A 27,912-nucleotide genomic window follows, 5' to 3' on the forward strand; every position below is an offset into this window, starting at 1 on the left:
CCTGACCTCCGACGGTTTGGTGCACAGTTTAGAAATCCCAGGAAGAGGGGCATCTGGGTCTATTTTGGAGCTCTCTTTCCAGGCAAGCTGCTAAGCAGGCAACTGCTTCTTGACCCTCCAGGCCATTTCAGTTCAGGCCACCGGGCCAACGTTGAGCTCGGTTCCAGAGGGCAAAGGGTGAGAGTGGGGGATGGCTCAGCGCAAAACCATCCCCACGTCTGGGCCGAGGATTCCCGGCTCAGAGATCCTCGAGGACTAGCCCTGGTTGCACTGGCGCTTGGAGGCGCTCAAACTTGGAAGGACCTGGGGGGCGCCAGCGAGTCCAGCGGGCCCAAAGAGCCCCTCCAACCCCCTCGGGACTTCCCCTCCCTTCTCGCTGGGTGCCAGCCCGGCCCCTTTAAAGACATTCCTGAGGGCGTGGCTTCGCTGACGTCAGCGCGGGACATGAATGAACAGGAGCCGGTTCTCACTCAACTTCCATTAAGCACTCGGGGCAGAAGTTACGCGCAGGCGGCAGGAGGGAGCCGGACATCGAGGCCTGCGCGCGGGCGTGCGGGAGCCGGGCACGGAGAACCGGGCTGAGAGCAAGGAGCGCGACATGGAGCGTCTGGCACCCCGCGCCTGCCTCGCCCTGCTGTGGGGCTGCCTGCTGGCCGCGGCTGCCGCGGCGCAGGGCAAGGAAGGTGAGTGTGCGCTCCGACGGCCACCCGGCCCGACCCAGCCGCGGCGGCCGGACCCCCGGACCCCCGCTCCTCCCAGAGCCAGGCGCGCCTGGACGCGCGCAACTTTGGAAACTGACCTGGCGCCGCCCAGTCCCGGAGTGCTGAGGTCGGGAGGACTTGCTGGCTGCGATCGGGACGAATTTGGGACTCCCCCACCCGGGGTTATAGGGGCTCCGGGGACTAAGAGGTTGGGGCCTGGGCGCGCGGGGTTCAGAGGCCGCAGAGAAGGGGACCCGGAACTCTACTCAATGTTCTGTGATGACCTAAATGGAAGGAAATATAAAAAAGAGGGTATATATGAACCTATAACCGATTCACTTTGCTGTACAGCAGAAACTAACACATTGTAAAGCAGCTATACTCCAATAAGAATTTTAAAAAAGAAAAGAAAGAAAGAAAAGGGGGACTCAGGGAGGCCACACGGTTGCAGCCAGGGTGGCGGTTTCAGGAACGCGTCCCGGCGGGGGCTCGGGGTCCCTTGGAGAATGGGCTACCTGGGGGCCTTTCCGTCGGCTCAGCTTCACGGTGAATTCGCTAACCTGCTTGCGCCGATTTTGTGGAAAAGGCGTTTCTGTGGAGGCCCCTCATTTTGGGGAGGGGTCTCTTCGACAGGCGAGGAGACAGACCCCTGCAGAAGCCCCAGCTCCCTGAGATTTTCTCCACGCCCCCTTATGCCTCCAGTCGGGGAGGAGAGCTTGCGGGGAGCTTCGGGCCAGTTTGCCCACGCGCAGCCTTCCCTCCTTCCCTCCCCGCACTCCCAGGCTCGGGGGGCAAGGCTCGGGGGACAAGGCTCGGGGCCGCGAGAGCGGACAGGAAGTCCCAAAGTCAAGCGTTCTGAGCAAGGGGTGACTCAGAACGAGGAAATGCGGCAGGTGGGGGCGCGGCCGCCCAAGGTGTGGAGCCGTCACCCCAGGGTCACCAGGGAGTCCGAGCGCCCGGGGGTGGGGGACTGCATCACCCACCCCCGCCCCAGCGCTCCCGCTGCCGTACTGCGCGAGGGGCCGCGGACTTTGCCCTGGGCGGGGCGGGTGGTGGATGGGGACGTTGCCCCTCGGCTAGGGTCACAGAGAGGATGGGGGCTCTTGCCCTTGGCCGAGGACCTTCCTGTCCATCCAGCCGAGGCCGGTTTCAGTTTCCGACTGAGAACGAGTTTTGCCCGCTCGCCGGGGCCGAGGGAGGTTTCCGCAGGCTCCACCAGGGGGAAGTGCGGAGGAAGCCCTGGCCCGGTGAGAAGTTTCCTTGAGCCTTGCCTTCCTTTTCCGCCTCCCAAACTGGGGTTGGAGGTTTTGCTGTTCCAAGTTCGGTGGCAAAGAGGCCAGAGCTGGAACTCTTGGAGGGTGGAGGCGGGGGTGGCATCCTGTCCCCGTCCCTGAATCACTCAGGGTTTCTTGTCCCAATGTGCTGGAGGAGTGGGTGGCAGGGATTTCTGTGATCCTCAATACCCGCCCCCCCCTCAGCTTTTTGTCCTCCCCCTTCCCGGGGGATTGCGGTTGGAGAGAAGGGGAGAGACAGCTGGATTCACTACAGGCCTTTCTTGAAGGCTGCCCATGGGGGGTGGGGGGATTAGGCAGGAGGGATGCTACTGGGCGATTGTTGTGCTGCAGCCTTGTCCTTGTGCCCCTCTGCCGAGCCCTCCCCAGCCTAGAAGACTAGTGCCCCCCCCCAATGGAACGGGGGGAGGAAAGGGACAGGGGAACATTCTTCCTTAGGCTTCAAGAGTCCCTGTGAAGGACTCCCTAAGGAGGTGTGCCCGTAGTGGGGGGGTGGGGGAGTGATGGCCCAGCTGCCGGCATTCTGGCTGGATCTGCCTGGGGCTGCGTTGGGGGTGCAGAGACACGAGTCCCTTCAACCCTTCAAGCGAAGCTGCTCTTCGCTTCCCTTCTCCTTCCCCGTGAGTGGAGGAGCCAGGCTGCCTTGGGAGACCCAGATGGAGCCTGTTAAATTCTCAACAGCCACTGAGTCTGTCCTCCTTTTACAAACGGGGAAACAGGGAGGCCCAAGCCCTCCCTCACTAGGGCCCTCTGTATAGGGAGGGTTAGGTCTGAGCATGTGGCTTCTTGGGCTGCCGGAGCCCAGGGCCCCCGCCCCCGGGTGTGTGCTGGGTTTTTCTGAGAAGGGAGAATAGCTGGGCAGGGGTGCAGGGCTTGCTGACTTGAGGTGCAGCTGGGAGGTGGGCTGGAGAGCGCTCAGGAGGCCTGGAAAGTCCTTGGCTTCTGGATTCCCTACGAGCCCAATGTGCTCTCTGTCCCCTTCCCTTTTTCTTCTTCATTCTTCCCCCTCCCCCCCCCCCCGCCCCCCCCCCCCCCCCCCCCCCCCCGCCTCCCTGCTTCTTTAGCAATTAGCTGGTCTCGGTTCAGGAGGGATGGGGGGAGCAGGGAGGTGACACTAGGGGAGTGGGTGGTCGTACTGCCTTTGAGTAAAGAGCCCTAAAACAATATGGACCCAGAAGGATGACATTTATGATGGAACTTCAGACTGAGAAAGAGGTTTTCCTGGGGGTGGGAGGAGGGACGGGGGCTCCTGGATGAGCCCTGCTTAGCCCAGTCTTCTCAGTGAAGCCTTCGGGGGCCAGCCGAGGGGCTGTTGGCCCCTGCCCCTTCCAGGAGCCTCAGACCCTGGAGGCCGCTCAGGGAGAGGCCGCACCCGTGCGGCAGGGTGGAGGGACCGGGGCTGGGCGCCTGTTCCTGGTGATTGGTTCTAGGGAATTTCCCTGGGAGGGGGCTCCTTCCTGTGTGAAGGCTTCTTTTCTTCTCTGATGAGCCCTGTGATATTTCTAGAGCCAGGCCTGGGTCTGGAAGGGGAGCGAGCTCTGGCAGGGGTGGTGGGGGTCCCTCCGTGCCAGGTTAACCCTTCAGAGCCTAGGAGCCATGAGCCCCCTTCCCCAGGGGCGCAGACTGCAGCTTCCCACGCCTCTAAGGAAGGGGGGTGTGCAGGACCTTGAGGGACACTCACCTTTGTCCGCCCTACACACCCAGCAGGAGCCCCCAGATTCCTTCCTGTGTAGCCAGGACATTCCATTTGCTAGTGGGGTTAGTGAGTTTTCCAAGCCTGAGCCTTGGGCATGTCCGAACAAATCCCTGCCCCTACCCACCCCCCAGCCACCCTCCCCTGTCCCCTCAGCCTTGGGGCCGGTGCCACATCGGATTTCCTCTCCCTGTCTGGGCTGTGAGGCCCTTCCTAGAGAGACTTGGCCCGGGTCAGCAGCGGTCAGGTGGCAGTGCTTCATCCCTAGGCCTGGGGGCCTCCAGCCCAGGCAAGCAGGGCAGTCTGTCCTCAGGAAAGGGTTTCTCAGACTCTCCTCAGGCCCCTCTCCCCCTCCCTCCCCATCTCTCTAAATCAGGCCCATCTCTGCCTGCCTGGGATTGCACCCTTAGAGTCATTCTTCCAGGCCCAGGCCTTGAGGAATGCACCTTCTGAGGCCATATTCCTCATGCTCCAGACTCCAGAGGAAGTAAGCACTTGTCCCTTACCCCCCCACACCTTAGGGCTTTACTCTTGGAATCCAGGGACCTTGTATAGGGTCCATGCCTCAGTTTCTCCAATCTCATTATCCACCAGGGAGGGTAGCCTCTATTGGCAGCTACCTGGACCTTACTTGGAAATGGAGGAGGGGGCCATACTGGGGTCTTGGGTCTTGGCTGTAGCCCCTGAGCCTGGCAGAACCCGGGGTGGACCAATGGGAGGTGCCCAAGCGGGGGTGGGGCTGGATCTAGGGAAGCCCCTGGCAATGTGTCCAGATGTCTCTCTGGGGATAGTGTGGTCCTGGCACCTGGTCCCTCTGGGCCTGGAAGTCCTCTTTAAGGGTTTCCATCCCTGGTCCCCTAGGCACCCCTGGCAGGGCAGTGGCCAGGGTGTGAGGGACGGGGGGCAGCGGGAGCGATTTTCCCAGGGAGGGGACCTCGCCAGCTGTGTGTATCTTTGGGTCCCTTCTAAAAGCCCCTGTGGGTTCAGGGCTTGATCCTGCCTGCTCTGTGGCTTTTGTGGTGGGAAGATCGGTTTCCAGACCCCCCCACCAATCCTGCTCCCCTCCCTGGAGCTGTTCCCACCTGTGAACAGCTCTCTCCTCTTGGAGGGCCATGAGACATGTGTGTACATACGTGTGCTGCATAGGCATGTGCTACGTGGCCTGGGTGGGGCTGAGGGTGTTTTGTGCTGTGTGTGTATGGAGGGGACGTGGCAGGAGCGGACAAGAGTGTCTCCAAGGCCCACGTGCATGTGAAGTGCTGCGGAGGGGCCCTGTTTCAGGAAGCAGATGGGGCAGCGTGGTGTCACTTAATAGCCCTGCTCGCCCCAGCTCTCTACCCAGCTGTTGTTCCCCTGCTGGGCCGAGCTCTGTCCTGCTCTGCCCAGCTGGGGGCTGCTGAGGGGGCGGCGTGGGCTGGGAGACGTGAGGCCTCACCCAACCTGCTCTGTGACTTTGACTAGGTCCCATCCCTTGCCTGGAGCTCTGCTTCCCTGTTTCTGGAGAGATGGGTCTCTTGGACATGGTGACCCTGTGTGGTGGGGTCTCTCTCTGAGGGCTGAGGAAGCCTTCAGGGCTTCTTGGGATTCCTGGGGGACTCTCACCTTTTCCACCATGGCCTGACCCCTGAAGATACCCCCAAGCTCACCCAGCACCCTCTCTCATCTCTTCCAGTCGTCCTGTTGGACTTTGCAGCAGCTAAAGGGGAACTCGGCTGGCTCACACACCCATATGGCAAAGGGGTAAGCCTTCAGGGTGCGGGTGTGGGCATGAGGAAGCTGAGACCCAGGGAGGATGGGGCCTGGCCCAGATCAAACAGCTCAGCCAGGGTTCAAACTCAGGTTCCTTCTTCTCACACCAACTGGGCAGGCTGGGGTTGGAAGGTGGGGAAGGGACCCGAGAGGTGGAAAGAGCTGGGGAGACAGCTGAAGGCCCTAGCAGAGCAGGACCCTTGGATGCCCCAGAAGGCTGATGGTCAAAAGGGACCCCCTCTCGCTCCCTTCATTCCCCTCTTGGGTGGGAAGGGGTTAAAGGCTCCCCCTGCCTTTGAGGTCCCAGCCCAGGAAGTGAGGGGTGAGGAAGAGACAGGGAATGTGGGCTCCCAGGTCCCCACAGCCCCGGGAAACCGGATCAGGTTCCTTCCTGCCGGGCCCTCTCCCCGCTCCTCCAGCTGTTGTTTCCCTTTCCTGCTCGGGGTTGAGTTTGTTTTGCCTCCTTCCCACCCAAGTTCACTCCCTCCCCTCCCTCTGCCCTGCCCTGCTGTGACCTGGACCGGTGGGCCAGACCCCAGGGTCCTCTCCCTGGCTTTGTCTGTGACGACTGTGTGGCCTTGGGGAGGATACTGCTGCTCTCTGGGCCTCAGTTTTCCCCTTGTTGAATTTGTTCTGGGGCCTTAGCTGGGGAGAGCGGTGTCTCCAGGGGGATAGCTGGGGACAGTCTCTATTGCTGGCCAGATCTGCGGAGTCAGGCACTTGTCCCTGGTCACCTTAGCTCCGAGGAGGCGTGGAGTTTAACTCTAGTGGATTTCCAAGATCCTGGAATGTTCAGCTGGGAGAGAGCACAGATCACCTTATGCAGCCCAGTCATTATATAGAGTGGGAAACTGAGGCCCAAGGGCATCTGAGGCCCGTGTGACACAATGCAGCCCGGGTCTTTTTCCTTGGCCCCTTCTGGTTTTTTCATTCATTTGCTCATTCATTCAACAAATACTTTCCTGAGTACCTACTCCATTTCAGATAGGCCCTGGGGATACAGAAATGAACTAGATGCAGTCTCTGCCCTAAGGAGCTCAGAATCTCGTGTGGGAGCCAGGTGTAGTTGTCACCACTTAGGTGCTAAGGTAACAGAGACTGTGGGAGCCAGGGGGAAGCACTTGCCCCAATCTTGGCCCAACCTGGGAAGTCTTCCTGGAGGAGGCTGAGCAGTGTTCTGAGGAGTGATGGGGGATTATCCATTGATTCTGATTTAACCTCTTCCCTGCCACTCACACACATCTACACAGCCTCCACCCTCAGCTCACTGTATAGTATACGGGTTCAGCACTGCAACACTGGGGTCGGGGACACCAGGGGGTCAGATCCAGCTCAGCCACTTGTAGTGTGTGACGGTGACTTGAAGCCCCTCCCTGGGCCTCAGTTTCCTTCCCTGTAGAATGAGGACAGCAGGAACCATAGAGCAGCTTCCTGATGCCCAGCTTTGCCACCTGGGCGATGCCTCTGGGCCTCAGTTTCCCCCAGGCACCTGCCCACACTAACCTGTCGGCCCCGTGCAGTGGGACCTCATGCAGAACATCATGGACGACATGCCCATCTACATGTACTCCGTGTGCAACGTGGTGGCCAGCGACCAGGACAACTGGCTCCGCACCAACTGGGTATACCGCGGTGAGGCCGAGCGCATCTTCATCGAGCTCAAGTTCACCGTGCGTGACTGCAATAGCTTCCCTGGGGGCGCGAGCTCCTGCAAGGAAACCTTCAACCTCTACTATGCCGAGTCTGACGTGGACTATGGTACCAACTTCCAGAAGCGCCAGTTCACCAAGATCGACACCATCGCGCCCGACGAGATCACGGTCAGCAGCGACTTCGAAGCACGCCACGTGAAGCTGAACGTGGAGGAACGCTCCGTGGGACCGCTCAGCCGCAAGGGCTTCTACCTGGCCTTTCAGGACATTGGTGCCTGCGTGGCACTGCTCTCTGTCCGCGTCTACTACAAGAAGTGTCCCAAGCTGCTGAAGGGGCTGGCCCGCTTCCCCGAGACCATCGCGGGCTCCGACGCGCCCTCCCTGGCCATCGTGGATGGCACCTGCCTGGACCACGCTGTGGTGCCGCCCGGGGGTGAGGAGCCCCGCATGCACTGTGCAGTGGATGGCGAGTGGCTAGTGCTCATTGGCCAGTGCCTGTGCGAAGCAGGCTACGAGAAGGTGGAGGACGCCTGCCAGGGTGAGTGACGGCGCTGTGGTGGCAGAGAAAGGGGGTACTGGGGTGGAGGCTGTGGTCCAGGATCTGGTCTCAGCTCTGGGATGTGGGGATCTTGGTAAGGTGGTCCCTGCTCAGACATGCAGTGGTTCTGTGAGTGAAAATCTCGGAGGCTTCCTGGCCTTACGATTGGATTCACTCATTCACCGAGAATGAATACATTGAGAAACAGTATGGAGGTTACGAGTGAAGACTCTCGGAAAGAATACCTGGGTTCCAATCCCAGGTTTACATTTAGCTGTGTGACTTTAAGCCAGTTCCTTAACCTCTCTGTGCCCGGGTTTCCTCATCTGTAAAATGGAGATGAACATAGTGCCCATCTTGTAGGGTTGTTATGATAATCAAATGACTTAATACTTGTAAAGTTCTTAGGTCAGCGTCTGACACATAAGTGTTTTTAAGTGTGATTGTTATTTTTGATTCATTCCACAAGTATATCTTGAGTATCTATTATATACCAGCACTGTGGGCACATAGCACAGTCCCAGGAGCTAGTACCATCTCTGTTAACTCCCTGTGACTTTAGGCAAGTCACTTAACCTCTCTGGGTCTCAGGCTCCTCTTTTGTACACGGAGGTGAGTGAATTGAACCAGGATTCGCATCCCCTGGCTGCACATGACAGTTACCTGGGGAGCTTTTTGAAAAATGCCTGCGTGGGGGGGATACTCAGGGTCTGCCCTCCCCACCTGACCCTCCCCAGGGCCATAGACTCAGATCCTCCCATCGGGGCTTCTACTGATGACAGATTGAGCCCAGAGAGGGGGCCAATTAAATCAGACTCTCTCTGGGAACAGGGCCTGGGCATTAGTGAGCTCACACTGGGAGGCTGTGGCTTGGCCCGGCCAGGACCTGTGACAGCGGAAAGCTCTAGAGCAACGTGGATTTTTTCAATGGGTGACTTTTTCTGGAAATGGCTGTGGGGCAGGGCATTTGTGGGATGTAGGCTGACCTTTGGAAGGCCAGCTCATCCCCTCTCTCTGGGAGCTTCTTTGCTGAGATAAGCAGGGTGTTGAGAAATTGGGGGGTTAGGCCCTACAGCTATACATACCGACTGAGTGACCTTCAGTAAATCTCTCTTCATCTCTGGCCTCAGGCTTCTTGTCCGTAAGACAAGAAGTTCAACTATACTAGCAGACTGTATACTTGGTTTTTAGCCATGGATCCTGCAACCCATGAAAGGGTTTCAGGTATTGGAGGAGCCTGAAGCCCTTTCTCATGGGCTCCACTTGCCTCTTAAAACATAATCCTCAGAACCCTGCTTAACACAGTCTGCAAACCCCTGAATAAGATGTCCCCTCAGAGCCTTTCTGTGCCTGTGGTGTAGTCTCTGCTCTGGCCCTTCCCACCACCCTGTTGTCCTCCCAGCTCTCCTCTGCTCTTCAGGCGGCCCCTGCTTTAGGTGACCTCAAGTGCACACTCCCAGTTTCAGACAATGACTGGGGGGGGTTGCGAGGGAGCCCAGTGGGTTGAGCAGACTCCTCCCACATGACATCCTCACACAAGAATGCAGGGGTGCGGGGTGAGGGGCAGCTGAAAACTTTCCACAGGCTGGTGATTCAGGCCCTGCAGAGATAAGTGGACAGTTGAGGTTGGGGAGGGGTGTCTCTCTCCAGGAAGGGGGGCAGGCTTCCCTCCCCAGGAAGTGGGGGGTCAGGGCCTCACAGGCTTTGTTTGTGAAGAGTTGAGCCACCCCAGGGTAGGGAGGACTGGTTTCCAGGAGCGAAATCTTTGACTTTGCTTGTGGGACCCTCTCCACTGCCGGCCACCTGTTGCCTTGGCTTTTCCTCCTTAGGATCCCTCTCCCAAAATTCCCTTCAACGTGGTTTAGGGACCCTCTGTGTGGTTGGGAACCCACAGCCCGGCTACTCTTTATCCCTCTAGACCTTCCTTCCCCAGCACCCCTGACCGGGATGCCAGTGGAGATAATAACAGTAATTCCTGTAGAAAAGTGCTCTTCAAAAAAAAAAAGAAAGAAAAGAAAAGTGCTCTTCCAGGGCAGGCATGAGCTCGGCGAGCGCTTTATCTTGTTCCTGCTGAATCTGTACCACCTTTTGTGAGAGGCAGGGACTGTTATCAGCCCCACTTAACAGACAGGAAACTGAGGCTCAGAGAGGTGAAGAGACTTGCCTGGAGTCACACAGCTAAGATTTAGTTGCATCAGGATTGAATCTAGGTGATGCAGCAGCGTCCAAGCTGGAGGATGGGTCAGGAAACGGGGCGGGAAATGACCAGTTCCTTTGGAATCCCTGACTCAGCTCCTGGCCCTGGGACAGACTCTCAGGGCTGCCCCGGGATGGTGGGTCCTGGCGCAGGATGTGAGGTAGTTGAGGGGCTCTTACTGAGCATGTTAAGGGAGAAATGGAGAGAGATGCAGGGTCTGCCCCCCCCCCGCCACCGCCTCACCCTCCACGGGGCCATGGACCCAGATTCTCCCATTGTGGCTTTTATTGATGACAAACCAAGCCCAGAGAGGGCGCTGGGCAGGCCAAGGTCACCCAGCACCTGGTCCAGGTTATTCCCAGCTTTTTTTTCTCCTGAGAGTTCTTTCCCCAGGAAGCTCTCAGCTCAAGAAAGAGTTAAATGGACAACGGAAGAGAGGCACCTCCCAGGTGCTGTGCGGACAGGTGGGCACACTGCCCAGAGAGCTCTTGTGAGCTATGTCAGGAATGAGCCAGCTTCCCTCCAGCTCCCCCACTCCCCGCCCTCCCTCCCCAGGCCTGCCTAGGGGACAGTGGAGTCACTCAGGCTGACCGTCATCTCCCCCGGGGCGGCTTTGTCTCCCTGTTTGTCTCTGCTTCCTGTGCTGGCATCGGCAGCTGAGCTGGTGGGGCCCCAGAGAGCGCCTCAGCCGTGGGGACTGCCGGCCAGGTGAGCAGGTGGCCAGCGGCTTTGGCCAGAGGCTCAGCCCAGCAGCTGGGAGGCCGGAGCTGGAGGTGGGGCTGCAGGGTCAGGAATTCCCTCCTTGGAGGCTGCTGCTCCCTCCAGGGGCCCAGCCCCTCGCTCCTGCAGCTTCTCTGTCCCCCAGTTCATGGACACCTCATCCCATGCTGAGCATTTCCCAAGCGAGGTTTCCTTCTGTCTTCACAAACAACCCAGAGAACCTGAGGACTTTATCCTCATTTTACAGATGAGGAAACTGAGGCCCAGAAAGAGGAAACAATGACCAAAAGAGCTGGGGCCTGGCATGGGGAGGGCTGTCCCCAAGTACCCCTGGCATATACCTTTCTACCCACAAGCTGTGTGACCTTGGTGAGTCCCCTCTGGGCCTCATTCTCCCCACCTGTAAAATGGGTAGGTTGGAGCCTTGCTGACTTAGCGGTCAGAGCCTACCTCCTGTGACTTTCTGCCGTGGTTCCTTTTGAGAACCTGGGTTGCTCTGGCAAGCTGCAGACTGGGTGACCTCACAATGTGTGCAAGGAGCCGGGTCCTAGTGCTGGCATCCTGAGTGGCCCAGGCCTCTCCCAGGGTCCAGAGTTGAAGGGGAGGAGCTGATTGAGGTGGTCCTTAGGCAGGGTGTCCCTGAGCCATGGCAGGGGCTGTTGGCAGTCGGGACAGGGCTGATCCCCAGGTGGGGAACTCTGTGCGCTGTGACTCTTGGGCTTGTCCCCTCCCTGGGGAGTGCCACCGGGCCTTATTTCTGTGGAGTTTCCTCTGGCCTGAATGGGGGGTTGGGGGTGGCAGCTCCCACCTCTGTGCCCTGCTCACCCTGCCCTCAGCTCACACTGGGGGCAAATTCAGACGCTGGCAGCTCCATGGGGCGGCCCCTCCCTCCCTCGCTGAGGTGAGTGAGTCCCCAGAACGGAAGGAAGGAGGCAGGGAAAGCAAACAGAAGATAAAAGGCTGGTGGTAGGGAGACAGCAGGAAGCAGAGGCTGTGCTTATCACAGCTTGGTGGAGGAATGCGTACAGATAATTCCCCAGGGTGTGTGGGAAAAGGGCAAGGTGCTAGCAGCAACTGGGCCACCGGGACAACTGCTTCCACGGGGGCGACAGGGCCTGCTGGGGACTGAGAAGCTGCCGGGGTCTGGAGTTATCAGTTCCCCTCATTTGCAGGGTCAGTAACTTACGGGGTCGCCGTTTGCTGCCCGTCAGGGCACCAGACAAAGTCCAGGCTTCGCATCCTTGGACTGAGGGGGTGCACGTGGTCGTCAGCTGGGCATGGCTTGGGGAGGTGACTGGCTGCAGGGAATTGTCACTGCGACCTCTTGACCCTGTGATTGACCCTGTGACCTCGCCACCACCACCAGCCCGGGAGATTGTTGGGCCTTGGGGGAGGGGCTCTGCCAGGGGCTGGATTTGCGTCATGCCAGAGGGTGTATGTCCCTGAGTCACACCCCATGCTGCCATCTGAGGGGCGGGCATCGGGAACTGGAAAAGCTGGGGTGCAGCCCTGGGTGCAGCCACCATGCCCCAGTTAGTTCCCCTGCTCGGAGTGGCCCCGGGCCTGCCAGGCGACCGGGGTCAGAGGAGTTCTCCACAGATGTGTCAGAGTCAGCCTCCGGTGCCAGGCAGGTGGTGTCCCGGTGCACTGTCCCCGTAGGGTCTCCCTGGGGACTGAAACGCCGCTGTTTTCTGTGGCCCTAGAGCTCGTGTTTAATGAGCACGTGGGTTTTGTCTTTACTCACATATTCATTCATCCATCCAGTCAGCAAACACTAGCTGAGCACCTACTGCATGCCAGACCCTGTGCTGGGACACGGGACACAGATAATTCTTGCTCCCCACGAGCTGCCAGTCTCATAGAGGATCCTAATATGTGCAGAAATCATTTCCAGTGGAGCATGAAAGCCAGGCTGTGAATTCCCCTGGAGCAGAAACAGTGTTTATCTTGCCATGGTCTCCCAGCACCCAGCACTGTGCCAGACACGTAGGAAATGCTCAATTTCTATTTGGTAAACATAAGAGTGAGTAATAGATGCCCTAATGGTCAGAAGGGGACCAGAAATTGGGCAGTCTGGGAGGGCTGTGTAGAAGAGCTCAAGCTGGGTATTGAAGGATGCATAGGAGTTTGCTGGTTGGCGAAGGGACCATGGGTAGTTCGTGTATGAGAGTATGTTTGAGAATGTGTGAACACCAAAAGTGTGACCCCTGTCCCCACTTGCCTGCCCTGCACACCAGGAAATCCAACCAGGCAAAGTCAGGAAGACACAGGGGCCTGCTGGTGTCAGACACATGAACTCTGGGGCCCCTGAGCACGGGCACACTCTGGCAGGGCCCCTTGAAGTTCTGTGGTTGGAGGAGGGGGCACCACATTCTCGTCAGGCAAGTACATGCCTTGTTGGTGCTGCCTCTCCACTGTAATATCTGGCACATCCGCAGCGGAAATCTCTCCAAATTCCCTCTTTCCTGCTGGCAGCAGGCGGGCCACCCCCGGGCTCTGGGACCAAAGAATGGAACCCGCCTCTTCCCCCACTTCCGCCTCTTGGCATAGGGCTGGGGGCTGGGGAGCAACCACGTGGTGGGGAGTGGGGACATTGTGGGTTTTGCAGGTGGCTAAAACCTTGTGGGGGCTCGTGGTCCCTCCCCAGCCTGAGAGCCTGAGCCGGGAAGATGCGATAGTGTTCTAGGGGCCCCTGAGCACCCCTACTCCGCGGGGCCTGGACCACCTGGAGCCAGCACTTACCCAGAGTATAAGCCCCTCGGGTGGACAAGTCAGGGCATTTGGGGGAATTGAGATCCCAGGATAAACATAGCCCAGCTTTCTGAAGTCTCATTTTTACTTGAAGATTTGGGGGAGGAGAGAGCTATTTTTGTATCGTAACAGATAAGTTATGAGGAGGACTGCAAAATTCACGTGGATTTCTTAAATACAACAGGAGACTTGAAAGACCTTTGGGCCTTCCTTGAAGGAGGCCGCGTTGGAGGCCCCAACAAACCCCCACCCACCCCCCGGGCTTGATTCTAGTCTTTTCTCCCCATAGGACATAAATGTGCCCAGTATGAGAAGACGTATGTTAAGAGGGGGCACAGCCCCTCGCCCCGCCCCCCAGCTGCTCTGAAATTAGTTTGGGGATTTTCTGGCTGTTGAAGCAGGTCGGACCTCCTCTCCTCTCTCTTCCGGCTTGTTTCAGAACATTGATTTCTCTTTGCTCCAAACTGAAATGTTTGTGAGAAAGGAGGGAGGTTCGAGGTCAGGCATCCTGGGTTTAGGTTTTGGGTTCGTGTCTTAGGAGCTTGTTGACCTTGGCCAAGTTCTTTTTCCTCTCTGAGCATCAGTTTCCTCACCTCCAAAGTGGAATGAATGATAACAGTGCCTAGTATAACAGACATATTGTGAGGACTAAATGAATGTCAAGTGCGTAGCCCAGGAACTGCACACAGCGGCTGCTGAATCAGTGGTGGCTGTTTGTAACTGGGGCTCCAGGCTCTGCACAGAGCAAGTCGGGTCCCAGGTCCCTTCTGTCCTGGACAAGCCCCCTTCCCTACAGCATGTGCCTGAGCTCTTTCAGGGCCTGTGCTGACATTCTGAAGTGGCAGGACAGCCAGAGGAGGTGAGAGAGACTTCTGGGATGGTCCCCCTGGGGCCTCCAGCAAGCAGTCATTAACGGGAAGTCACTATCCAAGACCTTAGGAACTGGGTGTCCTTTGAGTCCTGTCCCTTGACTCCCCACCTCTCTCTGCTCGCATAGAGGACTAAAGGAGGGAGACTGTCCACAGATTTTTCTTGATAACGTAGATCTGACTGTGCCATTATTCTCTACATCAAACCTTCAATGGCTCTCACTGCCCCCAGGATAAAGTCCTTGACCTGGCATTAAAGGCCTTTCTCAATCTGGTCCCTGGAGATCACTCAGCCTCATTGCCTGCTGCTTCCCTGATTTCCGACCACAAAGGCACTCATACTTCCTGTGTTAGCCTTGCTGTTTCTCACCCCTAACTCCTCCTCCCAGTATTTCTGCCCTGCTGAACTCCTACTCAGCCTCTAAACCCCAGCTGAAATATCTCCTCTATGACTCCACAAACCTCCAGCCAAGCTTGTCTCTACCCCCTTAGCCCTTTGCCCACCCCTTTATTTATTTATTTATTTTAACTTTTTATTTTATATCGGAGTATAGCCTGTTAACAATGTTGTGATAGTTTCCAGGTGCACAGCAAAGCAACTCAGCCACACGTATACGTGTATCCATTCTCCCCCAGACTCCCCTCCCATCCAGGCTGCCACATAACATCGAGCAGAGTTCCCTGTGCTGTGCAGTAGGTCCTTGCTACCCACCCCTGTATGGTGGACATTGTCACGTGCTCTAGCTCCCAGAGGTCAGGGGCTTTGTCTCATCTCGAGGTCCATGCACTGGGCTGCACGCAGAGTTGAGGATCAGTGTTTGATGAACATGACGCTGGAGGCTGGAGGTATCTCAGGACCCTCTCCAGAGTAAGCTGAGGGCGGGAACGATAACTGTAGGGTTGGGTAAGAGGTCCCTGGGTGACCCCACCCCACCTTGGCCACTTCAGCAGCTGCGCAATCCCTGGACAGCCCTGCACAGTGTCTGGGTAGCTTCCTGTCTGTGGGACCAGGAAAGGGCTTGGGGCAGGGGCAGGCAGGGGCAGGATAGGGTGGTGGGAGGAAGGAGCCTCTGGAGTCAGGTGTCTGAGCTCCCCCGGCTTGGCCAGGACAGGACCTGCCACCGGGGGAGGGAGAGCTGCTTTCTGGCCGCCCTTGTGAGTGGCGGAAATGACTGGGTCCCTGAAAGCAGGTCCAGAGAAAATGCCAGGGGCCTGGCCTTTCCTGCTTCCTGGTCAGCCAGCCCCGGAACAGGAAAGCGGTCGGGTCCCAGGGCGGGGGGCGCACCTGCAGAGGTAGCATCCTGATGCCCCCGTCTGATCTGTGAGTCAGCAAACACAAATGGCGAAGAAGAAGCAGTCACTGCCCTGGGCAGCTCTCAGTCCAGGTGGGGACCTGCCAGGCTGGTCCGCACGGATTAAAGGATATCTCCAGGTGGGCAGCATGCGCTGTCCAAGGCTGAGCCAGCTGTGAGATAGGATTCTTAGGAAGCTGGAAGGTGAGATGCGGGCCTTGAATGCCAGGCTCAGGGGCATGGTGCTTCTTGCAAGAGCCACTGGGGAGGGCTGCAAAGCTTTGGAGCAGGAGGGCAAGGCACTTCCTGGGTGTCTGGCCCGAGCTAGGTGCTTACCACGCATTTTCTCATCACAAGACATTTTACCAATGACAAAACAGGCCCATAGAGGTTTAGTGACTTGCCAGGGGTCCCAAGGCCAGGGAGGGAAAAGTCGCTCGGGGTGAGAACAGGCTGAGCTGATGTCTGTCCCTGTGCCTGCCAGCCTGCTCGCCGGGATTCTTCAAGTCCGAGGCATCCGAGAGCCCCTGTCTGGAGTGCCCCCCACACACCCTGCCGTCCTCCGAGGGGGCCACCGCCTGCGAGTGTGAGGAAGGCTATTTCCGGGCCCCACAGGACCCACTTTCACTGCTCTGCACGCGTGAGTCTCACAGCGGGTCAGGGAGGGGTGACAGAGCTGGGCGTGGTGATGTTGACATGTCCAGACCTACCTGGATCCGAGCTCTGCCCTCTGCCCTCTGCACAGGCCCGCCCTCTGCCCCGCACTACCTCACGGCTGTGGGCATGGGCGCCAAAGTGGAGCTGCGCTGGACGCCCCCCCTGGACAACGGGGGCCGCGAGGACATCACCTACAGTGTCACCTGCGAGCAGTGCTGGCCCGAGTCAGGCGAGTGCGGTCCCTGCGAGGCCAGCGTGCGCTACTCGGAGCCACCGCACGGGCTGACCCGCACCAGCGTGACAGTCAGCGACCTGGAGCCCCATATGAACTACACCTTCACCGTAGAGGCCCGCAACGGCGTCTCAGACCTGGTGACCAGCCGCAGCTTCCTCACTGCCAGCGTCAGCATCAACCAGACAGGTGAGGGCCCAGGGGTGGCAGCTGTGCCCTTGGGGCCCGCCCAGGTGGGGCTTCATGAGGATGGCCACTCAGGGTTCGGCTGGGTTCAGAGAGAGACAGCAGCAAGTGGATAAAGACACAGTCCCTGTAATCACTTCCAAGCTCTGTGACGGTGGGCAGGTTACTTAACCTCTCTGAGCCCCAGTTTCCTCACCTGTAAAATGGGCGTTCTAGGGCTTTTGAGAGGATTTAATAAACTCTTGTATATAAGGCTCTTAGAACAGTGCCTGGTCCATAAAGAGGTTATAGCAAGAGTCAGATATTGTTTTGGTTTTATTATTTATGCACTCATAAGTACTCACAGCGTACCCCCGATGTGCCAGCCTGTGGTGGGGCCCAGCCTGGGACTTTGTGCTCTGGAGCTGGAAGTTGAGAATCCCAGGTCGGGATCTAAGGAGCCTGGGCTGTGGATGGGAATGCGTCTGGGTGCATCCCCACTACTCCCCTTCCCCCGTGTGGCTTTTCACACCCCTCCCCTCCCCCCACCGTCCTGCCCAGAGCCCCCCAAGGTGAAGCTGGAGGATCGCAGCACCACCTCGCTGAGCGTCTCCTGGAGCATTCCTCCACCGCAGCAGAGCCGCGTGTGGAAGTACGAGGTCACCTACCGCAAGAAGGTAACTCTCAAAGGGTTGGGGCTATCCCCGCTGGGCTTCGAACAGAGGACCAGCTAGTCACATAGACACTCACTGCACAACACAGCCATCTGAAGAAGCGCTGTCCTGCAGATGAGGAAAGTGGGGCCTGGGGTCTTCCTGAGAGTTGCCTCTCCCAGGCCAGCCCAGCAGAGATTTGTGGGAAAGAAGACATAGTGTTCTGGAATCCCCAGAAGAGATAGTCTTGGGTGGTGGGGAACCAGGTCTTGGGGATCAGACAGACCGGGTTTGAGTCCTGGGTCACGCATTTGCTGGTTATGACCTGGAGTGAGTCGCTTCACTTCTCTGAGCCTCAGCTTCCTCCTCTGTAAGGTGAGCATCGAGGTTGCTAACATAGCTTGTCACCTTGCTAAGCTGGGGCTGCTCCCTGGTGGGCTAAGCTGATGGCCCTGCCCTCACTGTCTGTCCCTCCACCCGCCAAACACCCACAGGGGGACTCCAACAGCTACAACGTACGCCGCACTGAAGGCTTCTCCGTGACCCTGGATGACCTGGCTCCGGACACCATCTACCTGGTCCAGGTGCAGGCGCTGACGCAGGAGGGCCAGGGTGCTGGCAGCAAGGTGCACGAGTTCCAGACACTGTGTGAGTCAGGGACCAGGGTGTGGGCCAGGCCAGAGTCCTGAAACAACTGGGACATTGTGGGCGGAGGGAATGGAGCAAAGAACTTAGAAGTGTCCCCTTCCTGGTCGGCCAGGGCCTAGGACAGTCCAGTGTGGGTCAGTCCAGTGTGGGGACTTTGAAGGCAGAATTGAAGGCTGGGGGTGTGGGAACCAGCTGTGTACCCAGGGCAGTGTTGTGAGAAGGAAGGATGTGGGCTGTGGCATTGGCGGGCCCAGTTCAAATCCTGCATCGCGGAGAGAGTCCCACACACCTGAGACTACCTGCTCTATTCCCTGGGGAAGCCCTCTCGTTTGCCATCTGTGAAATGGGAATAAATATCCTCATGGACCGTCACTAGTAAAGGCACCTGGCAGGTGTCTTGGGACCCTAAAGTACAACCGGGGGTATTACCATGATTTGAAGGGGGGGGGCTCCCTTGTCACCTGCTGGTCTCTCCCTGGCAGCCGTGGAAGGATCTAGCAACATGGCAGTGATTGGTGGTTTGGCCGTTGGTGTGGTCTTGCTTCTGGTGCTGGCAGGAATTGGCTTCTTCATCCACCGCAGGTTCGTTGGAGCCTATGCCCTGGGGGCTTAGGTGGGACACAGGGGCAGGAACCTCAGCTTCCTGTATGGAAACTGGGGCTGATAGGAATCTAGTCCCTGCCTCCCGGGGGGCTGTAAAGATGTAATGATCTGTCAAGGGCTCAGCACAGCACCTGCGAGGCTCAGGGCATGGTGGTCATTATGACAGTGCGTCCACACTTCCTCGGGACACGCGGGCAGGAAGCTCTGGGGAGCTCTAATGAGGAGAGCCTTCATTACAGCCACTTAAGGGGCCATTACGGGGTGTAGATCCCAAGGAGTGAGCCCGGCTTGCTCATTTCCTCTCCCCCGGCCTTTTCCATGCCCTCTGCCTGACTGAGCAGAGTGTTGAGCGCACCAGGCCCGCAACCTGGACCAGAGTAGGGTCAGGAGGCTCCCCGGCTGGGGCAGGTCACTGACTCCCTGCGTGTTTGGTTTCCCATGGGGTCTCTCAGGAGGAAGAGCCTGCGGACACGCCAGTCCTCGGAAGACGTTTACTTCTCCAAGTCAGGTGAGATGCAGCGCCGCCTCCATGCCTGGCCTGCTGTCCCCACGGGCCTCCCCGGCTCTGTGGTAGAGATGGGGGCAGCCAGAGCACTCCCCGGGCGTCCTTGGGCAGCTCAGAGGGCTGAGCCAGAGGCTCCTGAGGTGCCCGGACTGTTGCCTACTCCCCCTCCCCCTCCCCCAAGGCAGCCCCTCGTAGGGACCCCTCCCCTCCCCAGACTGTCTGTGACCCTGCCCTTCCTTCCCCTCCCAGAACAACTGAAGCCCCTGAAGACATACGTGGACCCACACACATACGAGGACCCCAACAAGGCTGTGCTCAAGTTCACCACCGAGATCCATCCGTCCAGTGTCACGCGGCAGAAGGTGATCGGGGCAGGTGAGGTTAAGCGCTCGCCGAGGGGCCTGGTACGGGTTGGGAGCAGCCGACGCCCGGGCTGACTGGGATGTCTCCCACATCGCCTGCCTGCAGGAGAGTTTGGGGAGGTGTACAAGGGCACGTTGAAGGTGTCGGGCAAGAAGGAGGTCCCCGTGGCCATCAAGACGCTGAAAGCCGGCTACACAGAGAAGCAGCGGGTGGACTTTCTCAGCGAGGCCAGCATCATGGGCCAGTTCAGCCACCACAACATCATCCGCCTGGAGGGCGTTGTCTCCAAATGTGAGGCCCGGCTTCAGAGTGGGCTGTGGGAGACCCACGTGGGGGGTGGGGGAGGGGCTGCCCACGGGGCCTCTAATAGGGTCTCTGTTCAGAGCTGTGCCCAGCCCCGCCCCGCCTGCGCCTCTTCCCTCCACCTGTGGCCATCCCCTCACACCTGTGCTCACCCCTGCAGACAAGCCCATGATGATCATCGCCGAATACATGGAGAACGGGGCTCTGGACAAGTTCCTTCGGGTAAGGACGTGGGCCGGGGCGGGGCGGGATCTGTGGCTGGCGCTTAGGGGCCCTGGTGGGCGCGGGGCTGGCTGGCTGGCAGCTGAGGGCCTGTGCTCTGGCAGGAGAAGGATGGCGAGTTCAGCGTGCTGCAGCTGGTGGGCATGCTGCGGGGCATCGCGGCCGGCATGAAGTACCTGGCCAACATGAACTACGTCCACCGCGACCTGGCTGCCCGCAACATCCTCGTCAACAGCAACCTGGTCTGCAAGGTGTCTGACTTCGGCCTGTCCCGTGTGCTGGAGGACGACCCCGAGGCCACCTACACCACCAGTGTAAGGGCTGGGGCGGCTGTCACCTGGGATGGGGGCCTCAATGAGGTGAAGCAGCCCTCGCTCTGCTCCGGGGTCCTCTCCCCTGCCCACCTGGGGCGTGGGCCTCAGGTGGCAAGAACACCTCTGGGGAGCATGGAGGAAGGGCCCTGACTGCGATCGTCCTGGGGGTGGCCTAGGGGACAATAGTGATTGGCCAGGTCCCCACAGGGTGGCAAGATCCCGATCCGCTGGACGGCTCCGGAGGCCATCTCCTACCGCAAGTTCACCTCCGCCAGCGACGTGTGGAGCTATGGCATCGTCATGTGGGAAGTGATGACGTACGGCGAGCGGCCCTACTGGGAGCTGTCGAACCACGAGGTAGGCCCCCTCGCCCTGCCCAGCCCCATCCGGATCTGAACTGAAACCCTTTACTCATCCTCGAACCCCAGGGGCTGGGCAGAGAAGAGTTTTGGGGGCTAATCTTCATCTGGTACACCCCTTCATTGGTTTGTTCAGTGAATGTTTCTTGAGGACCTACCATGTGTCAGGCCTTGTGCTGAGCTCCAGACCCAGTCCCTGCTTACACTCAGCAGAAGGACGAGGAAAGAAGTAGTGGGTGTGGGGGAAGTGTGTGCGTGCACGCATGTGTGTATCTGTGTGTGTGTGTGTGTGTGTGTGCAAGTGCCTGGTGCCTCATGCAGCCTAGAGGCCTGGAAGGCTTCCCAGAGGAGGTCACGTCTCAGCTAGGACTAAGGCACAATAAAGCAGCAGAAGCCAGGTGAGAACACGGAGGGAAGAGTGCTCTGGCCGAAGGGAGCAGAGAGTATAGGCGCCCAGAGACCGCGGGGAGGCTGCTGCAGGGCACACAGCATGGCTGCTGCCCAGGGTACCCTGTGAGGGAGCAGAGTGTATAGGTGCCCAGAGACCGCGGGGAGGCTGCTGCAGGGCACACAGCATGGCTGCTGCCCAGGGTACCCTGTGAGGGAGCAGAGTGTATAGGTGCCCAGAGACCGCGGGGAGGCTGGCTGCAGGGCACACAGCAAGGCTGCTGCCCGGGGTACCCTGTGAGGGAACAAAGTCAGGAGACCCTCCCTCCTCTGGAGACATCCTCTTAGCACCTGTCCTTTGTGTAGCGCTGAAGGTTGTGTGTCGTGCCTAAGGAAGGAGGCCAACCCTTCTGTTTCAGGGGGCTCCCCTTCTCTCCTCTAGCAGCCCCTGTGTATGGGGGAGTTTGGGGGCTGTGAAGGCACCCCTGAGCATCCTGCTCGCCCCCTCCCCCAGGTGATGAAGGCCATTAATGACGGCTTCCGGCTTCCCACACCCATGGACTGCCCCTCCGCCATCTACCAGCTCATGATGCAGTGCTGGCAGCAGGAGCGCGCCCGCCGCCCCAAGTTCGCCGACATTGTCAGCATCTTGGACAAGCTCATCCGAGCCCCCGAATCCCTCAAGACCCTGGCTGACTTCGACCCCCGGTGGGTTCCATACCCTCTGTCCAGGGGGCCCCCAGTTTTACTCCTGAGCCACTTCAGCGTAACGGGCAGCCAGGGGCGGTGGGCAAGGGGCTCAGAAGTTACGCGTGGGCTTTACTCAGACTGGACCGGGTTGGCTCAGGAGGCACTAACGGAACCAATCAGCACATACAGTAAATGTGCCAGCGCGGCACTCAGCGCTTAACGAGTTTCAACTCATTTAAACAACTTAGGAGTTGGGTCCTGTAATCATCCCCCTTTTGTAGATGAGGAAACAGACGTAGGGCAATTAAGTGTCTTACGTGCTGGCAAGTGGCCAGGCTGGGACTGTGACTCTGAAAACCTGACTCTCTTAACATTTGGTTATTTTGTAGTAACCGGTGGTGGTATCATCAGTAGAAGCAGGGGGGTGGCAGGAGCTATAAACACTGACTGCTCCCGACACATCAGGCAGACTCCCGGAAGCCTACCTGACGTGGCTGCCCCGTTGTCCAGATGAGGGAACCGAGGCGCAGGGCAGCTGAGTGAATTGCTGGGGTTAGGGAGCAGCATCGTGGGCTGGACCCTGCAGCCCCTCACTCGCGGGCCGGTATCTCCTGTTGCAGGGTGTCCATCCGGCTGCCCAGCACCAGCGGCTCAGAGGGTGTGCCCTTCCGCACGGTGTCCGAGTGGCTGGAATCCATCAAGATGCAGCAGTACACTGAGCACTTCCTGGCGGCCGGCTACACGGCCATCGAGAAGGTGGTGCAGATGACCAACGAGTGAGTCTGCGCTCGGCCCCGCCCGTGCCTGCCCTCTCCCGCCTCCCGCCTCCCCAGGCTGCCTCTGGCTCCACCAGCCATCTGCTCTTCTCTCTACCTTCCCAACGCTCCCCTCTCTTCTCTTTCTCTCTCCTTCTCTTTTGGGGAGGGTAGCTTTGCAGGAAGGGCAGAACCAGGCTGGCAGCCAGCAATTCTGGTCACTTACTCGTGGCTCCGTCCTCTTCCTACATCTTTTTTCCACAGTGAGAAAATAATAGTAATTGTGATCATAACCATAGCATTTATCGTGAGCTGTGCCAGCTCTGTGCCTGAGCACTTTGAATCAGCCCTCATGATAACTTGGCAGGTGGTTCCCGTCAGTAGTCCCACTGGGCAGGTCAGAAACAGTACAGCCCAGGGTCCATGGCCATTTGGGGGATTCCAGCCCTGGTCAGTCAGGATCCAGAGCTCAGGGACCATGGAGGTCATTAGTGGAGAAACTGAGGCTCAGAGAGGTTACACAGCTTACTCCAGGTCACACAATTTGTAGCTGAGAAAAGAAAGGCTTCACTTCACAGCCATCACCTGGTTGAATTCCCTATTTGCCTTGTGAATAGATGCTATTATTACTTCCCTATTTAAGTAGGAAAGCTGAGGCTGAGAGGTTACATAGGTTGCCCGAGGTCACGCAGCCAGTTAGGGGCAGCGTTCCTCTCCAGGACGCTGAGAAGAAATGGGCAGAGCCCTTGGACTTCCCTGGCTGATGCCGAGGAGAGAGGGCACCAGGCCAGCCCATCCCAGGCACCTCTCCCCGTGTGGTTGACTCTCAGCTCTGCGGTCCAGCTTGGCAAGAAGTGGCAGTTACCCCTTTCCCTGGCCCTGGGTTCTGCCTTTTGTCAGGCTGCCCTATGGGAGCTCTTCTCTCCTCCCAGCTCCAGCATGGGGGACCCTTCCCGGCATGGACTTGGCATGGACACCTCCTCCCACCCCAGGAGGGAGAAGACATTACCCTCTTAGCTTTTTGTGCTTCTAAAAATACTGTTAGTTCCCAATAGCCCAGCTTGTGTAAGGTCCAAGGTCATGGTGGGAATGAGCCTTGGGGCTGAGAGGTTTTGGGAATCACATGGGAAGGGATGACCCAGGCGTCCCACAGTTCTGGGTCACAGTTCTGGGATTTGGACCTGTGTCTGAACATTCTCCAAGGCCTCTGAAAACTGCTCAACTGGGCTTCTGACCTGTTGCTCAAGGCCTCTCAGACTAGGCCCCGGCCTGTCCCAGGGGAAGACTGGGATGAAAGTCAGGCAGGGACAGAGCTGACCAGAGGGCGGCACGGAAATGTGGAGAGAAGAGACGGGCCACAGGATATCTTTTGTTTCCAGCCAACTGCAGGGTCCAAAGCTTGGGCTCTGCAGTCACACCTGGGTTCGAGCCCACACTGGCCACTCCCTATCCGGTGGTTTTGGTCAAATTAGGTTCCATCTTTGAACCTTGGTTTCTGTTTCCCCGTTGTGGGGATTGCATGGGTGCAATACAGATGATATGCCTGGTACGCAGTGAGGGCTTAACCCATGTCGCTCTTCCCTTTTCCTCCATGCCCTTGCTTTCCACCCATAGCCTGCGGGCAAATACCAGGGTTCCTCGGCTCCCTCCTCTAACCTGGGAACCTGGAACGGCCCCCTTTGCCCCTCCAGGAGCTCCCACTGAGGACAGTACAGCTTCTCTTCTGGGTGAGCAGAGCTGAGGGCACGGAGAAGTGCATACAGGAAACACATGTTCGTAGAAGCTTCCCGAAATAGCCCGGGGTGCTCCTCGGCCAATTCCTTTCCCACGAGCAGGAAGGAGCAGGGACGGGGCTGTCTTGGATCGGTGGAGGGTGTGTGTGCTGTGTTTTGAAAAGGCCTGCATAAAGGCAGGAAGTCATTCCACGCTGCTTCTCCTCCCATCAGCTCCACTGGTGCTCAGATCTGGGGCCTGTGTGACTCACACCACTGCCTCCTTCGTTACTTCAATTAAATGAAAGAAAGGGGGGTCTCAAAGTGCTTTTTCACCCCGAAAGCTCTGTCTACACATGCTGTGGATCCCAGTGCGAGGCTCTGAGCTGCTCTCAGAATTCAGCCCTTCTGGGATGGGGTCTGGATTTCGGCTTCAATGCCTTTACCCCGCCTTTGCCTCCCTGCTTCCTTTGGCCCCTCCCAGGGGGCCGGCCGCTTGGTTCCCTGTGGTCCCACAGTGGCCACCTTTTCTCGTCTTGAGCATTCACCGTGTTATTTTGGACTCACTTGAGTTTCTAGCCGGAGTAGTGAGTGGCTCTAAATGTGTTTCGAGGAGCTAATGAAAGCAGTGGATGTCACACCCCAGAAAAATACCCAGTCCAGCAAAAGGCCCATCCAGTGTGCGAGGCTGTGGCATACGGCGTCCTGAGAGGGCGTGGGGACACTGGCGGATGGGTCTTCTGGTCTCCGAGTGCCAGGCGTGGCGCTGATGGGATGTTTGCTGGGAGGATGAATGATCAGGCCACCTCTCCCTCCACTCTCCTTGCACCAAGGGCCAGAGCACAGTCGGTGCTCACCGGGGGAGATTGTGGCCTTTGAATTCCCTGAGGCCGGGGCTGGCCTTGCGAGTGCTCAGGAAGAAGGTGGCCTCAGTCATGTGCTTCCCCACCCCTGTGATGGGAGTTGATCCAAGGAAGGGACTGCCTTGGATCTCCGAGTGGGGAACTGAGGCTGGGGCAGGAACAGACTTGCAAGAGGCCGCAGGCATTGGCCGGTCTGGGAGCCTCATCCTGTGTGTGTCCCTGTTTATAGTTAGGAAACGAGGCAGGGAAGGTTTGGGGGGCTTTGTGTTGGAAGAGACTGGGGCTGGGGCAGGTGGCTTAGAAGCATCTAATCAGAGCTCCTATTTTACGTATAAAGAAACTGTGGCCCAAAGACAGGACAGGACCCACCCGAGGCTCTGGTGGAATCCAGGACTAGAATTCGGCCTCCTGCCTCCCAGCCCAGGACTCCTCCTCCTAGATGGACCTCAGAAGCACCCTCAGCTCCCGCCCTGTCAGGTTAACTTCACCAACCTGGGAGAGGGGCCCCAGGCAGCCTGGGCAATGGCTCAGTCGCCACTAAAGCATTCATTCATTCATTCATTCATTCATTCGGCAGACACTCCTTGAGGGCCTACTGTTTACCAGGCCTATCCTGGACCTTGGGAGGGTCTGGGAGTGAGGGGATGAGCCTGGGGCACTAGGCCCTACCGTTGCTCTGCTATAGCTAACATAACCCACTGGTCCTTAAACCATACATCAGGGTCTTAGGGATCTGATCAAATGCAGACTCCCTGCCCCGCCTTCAGAACTTCAAAGTCAGTGAGTCTGGAGTTGGGCCCAGGATCCTGCCTTTTCAGTAAGTGCCTCCTTCCCTGCTGGTCCGAATACTTATCCAGGAGCCACACTTAGACCTACAGGTATGGGGAAAACAGTGCTTCTTTTCCAACACCCTCAACTGTATAGGTTAGAAATGGCGCTAGAGTGTTAGGTTAGGAAGTTCTCCCAGATGTCTGACTCCTGGCCTTCCTGCTTCAGTCCCTGAGCCGCCCTCCCACACACCTGAAAGTCATGTCTCTGGAACTGCAAATAGGAGCTTGCACCGTATAGTTAGCTCCCTTTACAGCCAGGAGAGGGCCCGTAAAAACCTGGGTGTTTTCATGGGTTTGGGCTGGTGGACGAGGATGGTGAAGGAGGAAACTCCCAGAGTAAGCAGTAAGGTCTACTCCAGGGCTCTTGGAGTGTAAGTGGTTTTACAAGGGGATGGAGGAGCATGGAAAGGAGGGGCAGGGAAGGGCTATGGGCTCCTGGGCGCGTCTTTCTATCTGGTACTAATGCCACCTTACCCCTCTGCCACCAGTATCCGGGATCTCCCACTCTCCAGTTAGGCACTGTTATCCCATTTTACAGGTGAGGAAATTGAGGTCCCTAAAGGGAAAACCCCTACCTCAGGGTAACCTAGTCACTGGATCTGGTCACCTGAAAGCCCCTCCCATTAGAGACCAGCAGGACTTTAACCTCTGATGGCCCCTCAGCAAGGATCTCCTGAGTCCTTCCTCCGTTACGAGAACTTGGAGGGAGTGGAGGTGAAATAAGGCGATGGCTGTGACGAGACCTTGGGCAGAGAGCTTTGCGCGACACCCCCAGAGGGTCCCTGGCATCTGGTGATGGCATCAGTGCTGCCTGGGGAGGAGCCTTACCTGGGGACAGACCCCAGGGTGGGGGAGGGAAGCCTTTGTTCACAGCTGGCTTGATTCAGCTCCTCCACCTCTTAGCCTGGGTCACTTTGGGCAAGTCACTTCACCTCTTTGAGCCTCAGTTTTCTAGTCTGCAAAATGGGGGCAAAAACAGCACCTACCATAGATTTTGTGCAGATTTGATTTAAAAAAAAACAAAGCTGCTCGCATTCAGCGCTTCAATCATTTTGTGAATTTTGTCGGTGTCGGCAGGCTTTCCGGATATGCTTCCACTCATCAGACCTCTGCCTTACGAGCTCTGCCCCCCAGGCACCGAGGCCCCCTCCCCGGTCCCTCCTCTCTCCCCTCACCTCCCTGCCATGGCTGCCCACCTCTCCAGGGCAGGCCCCTCACTCTCCCTCTCTCCCTCCCCCTCACAGCGACATCAAGAGGATTGGGGTGCGGCTGCCCGGCCACCAGAAGCGCATTGCCTACAGCCTGCTGGGCCTCAAGGACCAGGTGAACACAGTGGGGATCCCCATCTGAGCCCTGACAGACCTCGTGACCCCCTCAGCTAAGAATACTTGAAGAAACAGACTGGCTTTCCTGCCAGCTCCATGCTGGGCCACCAGGGACCTTATTTATTTCTAGTCCTTCTTTACTGATGCCACCCTGAGGGCTCTGCTGGGGGGTCTTGGACGATACCTTGGCCTGAGCTGAGGAGATGCTCAGGGACCTTGGGCAGGGGGGCCTCTTCACCTACAAAGGACAGACAGCCAAGCACTTAGCAGTCACCATCGTGTTCCCAGCATCCCCTGGGGCAGGAGCCCCGCCAAGGCCTTTGGACACACACGTGCGACATTGCTAAACTGACCTCCCCTTCGCCGTCTCAGGAGGTGGGGCGGTCAGCCTGCAGCAGTCACAGGAGCAGGGTACCTCACGAGAAGAGGACAAACAGCAAAGTCAGCTGGGCAAGACCCACAGCGGTTCTCCCGTCCCTCTAGTGCCTTCCTCAGCCCCCCAGGCCCCATCCTCAGCCCCCACGGGCCAAACACTTGCTTCCTCGGGGCCCTCACAGGATGCTTGGTTGTGTGGAGGGTTTTTTTTTTTTTAAATATATATTTTGTACTTTGTGGAGAGAATGTGTGTGTGACAGGGGCCCGGCTAGGACTGGGGGCAGACAACGGCCTGTGTCAGACATTCCCAGGCTGGGGGCTGGCCCATCCGGCCTCTCACCCCTTTAGACAACATTTTCTACTCTGTCAGTATTAATGATTTTGTTCTGTTGCGTATTTTTCTTCGAACCTTAATTTATTATTATTTTTTTTATATTTATTGTTAGGAAATGACTTATTTCTGCTCTGAAATAAAGTTGCAGATTGTTCAAACAGTG

At 58.0% G+C, this 27,912-nt stretch overlaps 1 protein-coding gene across 3 annotated transcripts; it reads left to right on the forward strand.

Moving 5' to 3' along the window:
* Window positions 1–468: 468 nt before the first annotated feature.
* On the forward strand, window positions 469–27,912 carry EPHA2 (EPH receptor A2). 3 transcript variants are annotated; one of them, XM_027110042.1, is made up of 18 exons: window positions 469–683; window positions 5,359–5,426; window positions 6,956–7,625; window positions 15,939–16,094; window positions 16,200–16,532; window positions 17,070–17,185; window positions 17,656–17,809; window positions 18,292–18,391; window positions 18,865–18,920; window positions 19,167–19,292; window positions 19,386–19,571; window positions 19,744–19,805; window positions 19,910–20,119; window positions 20,327–20,476; window positions 21,380–21,573; window positions 22,176–22,331; window positions 25,223–25,362; window positions 26,960–27,912. In XM_027110042.1, exons 1-18 carry the CDS (start codon window positions 599–601, stop codon window positions 27,040–27,042), a joined length of 3,045 nt encoding a protein of 1,014 aa, XP_026965843.1. In that variant the 5' UTR covers window positions 469–598; the 3' UTR covers window positions 27,043–27,912. The 3 variants fall into 3 exon arrangements, with proteins under 3 accessions (XP_026965843.1, XP_026965844.1, XP_026965845.1); XM_027110043.1 differs by lacking the exon at window positions 25,223–25,362 and having other exon boundaries at window positions 471–683; XM_027110044.1 differs by lacking the exon at window positions 5,359–5,426 and having other exon boundaries at window positions 476–683.

The sequence above is a fragment of the Aethalodelphis obliquidens genome, unplaced genomic scaffold (assembly GCF_003676395.1).
Source record: "Aethalodelphis obliquidens isolate GAN/ISIS:26980383/991018 unplaced genomic scaffold, ASM367639v1 scaffold9, whole genome shotgun sequence".
Classification (NCBI taxonomy): domain Eukaryota; kingdom Metazoa; phylum Chordata; class Mammalia; order Artiodactyla; family Delphinidae; genus Aethalodelphis; species Aethalodelphis obliquidens.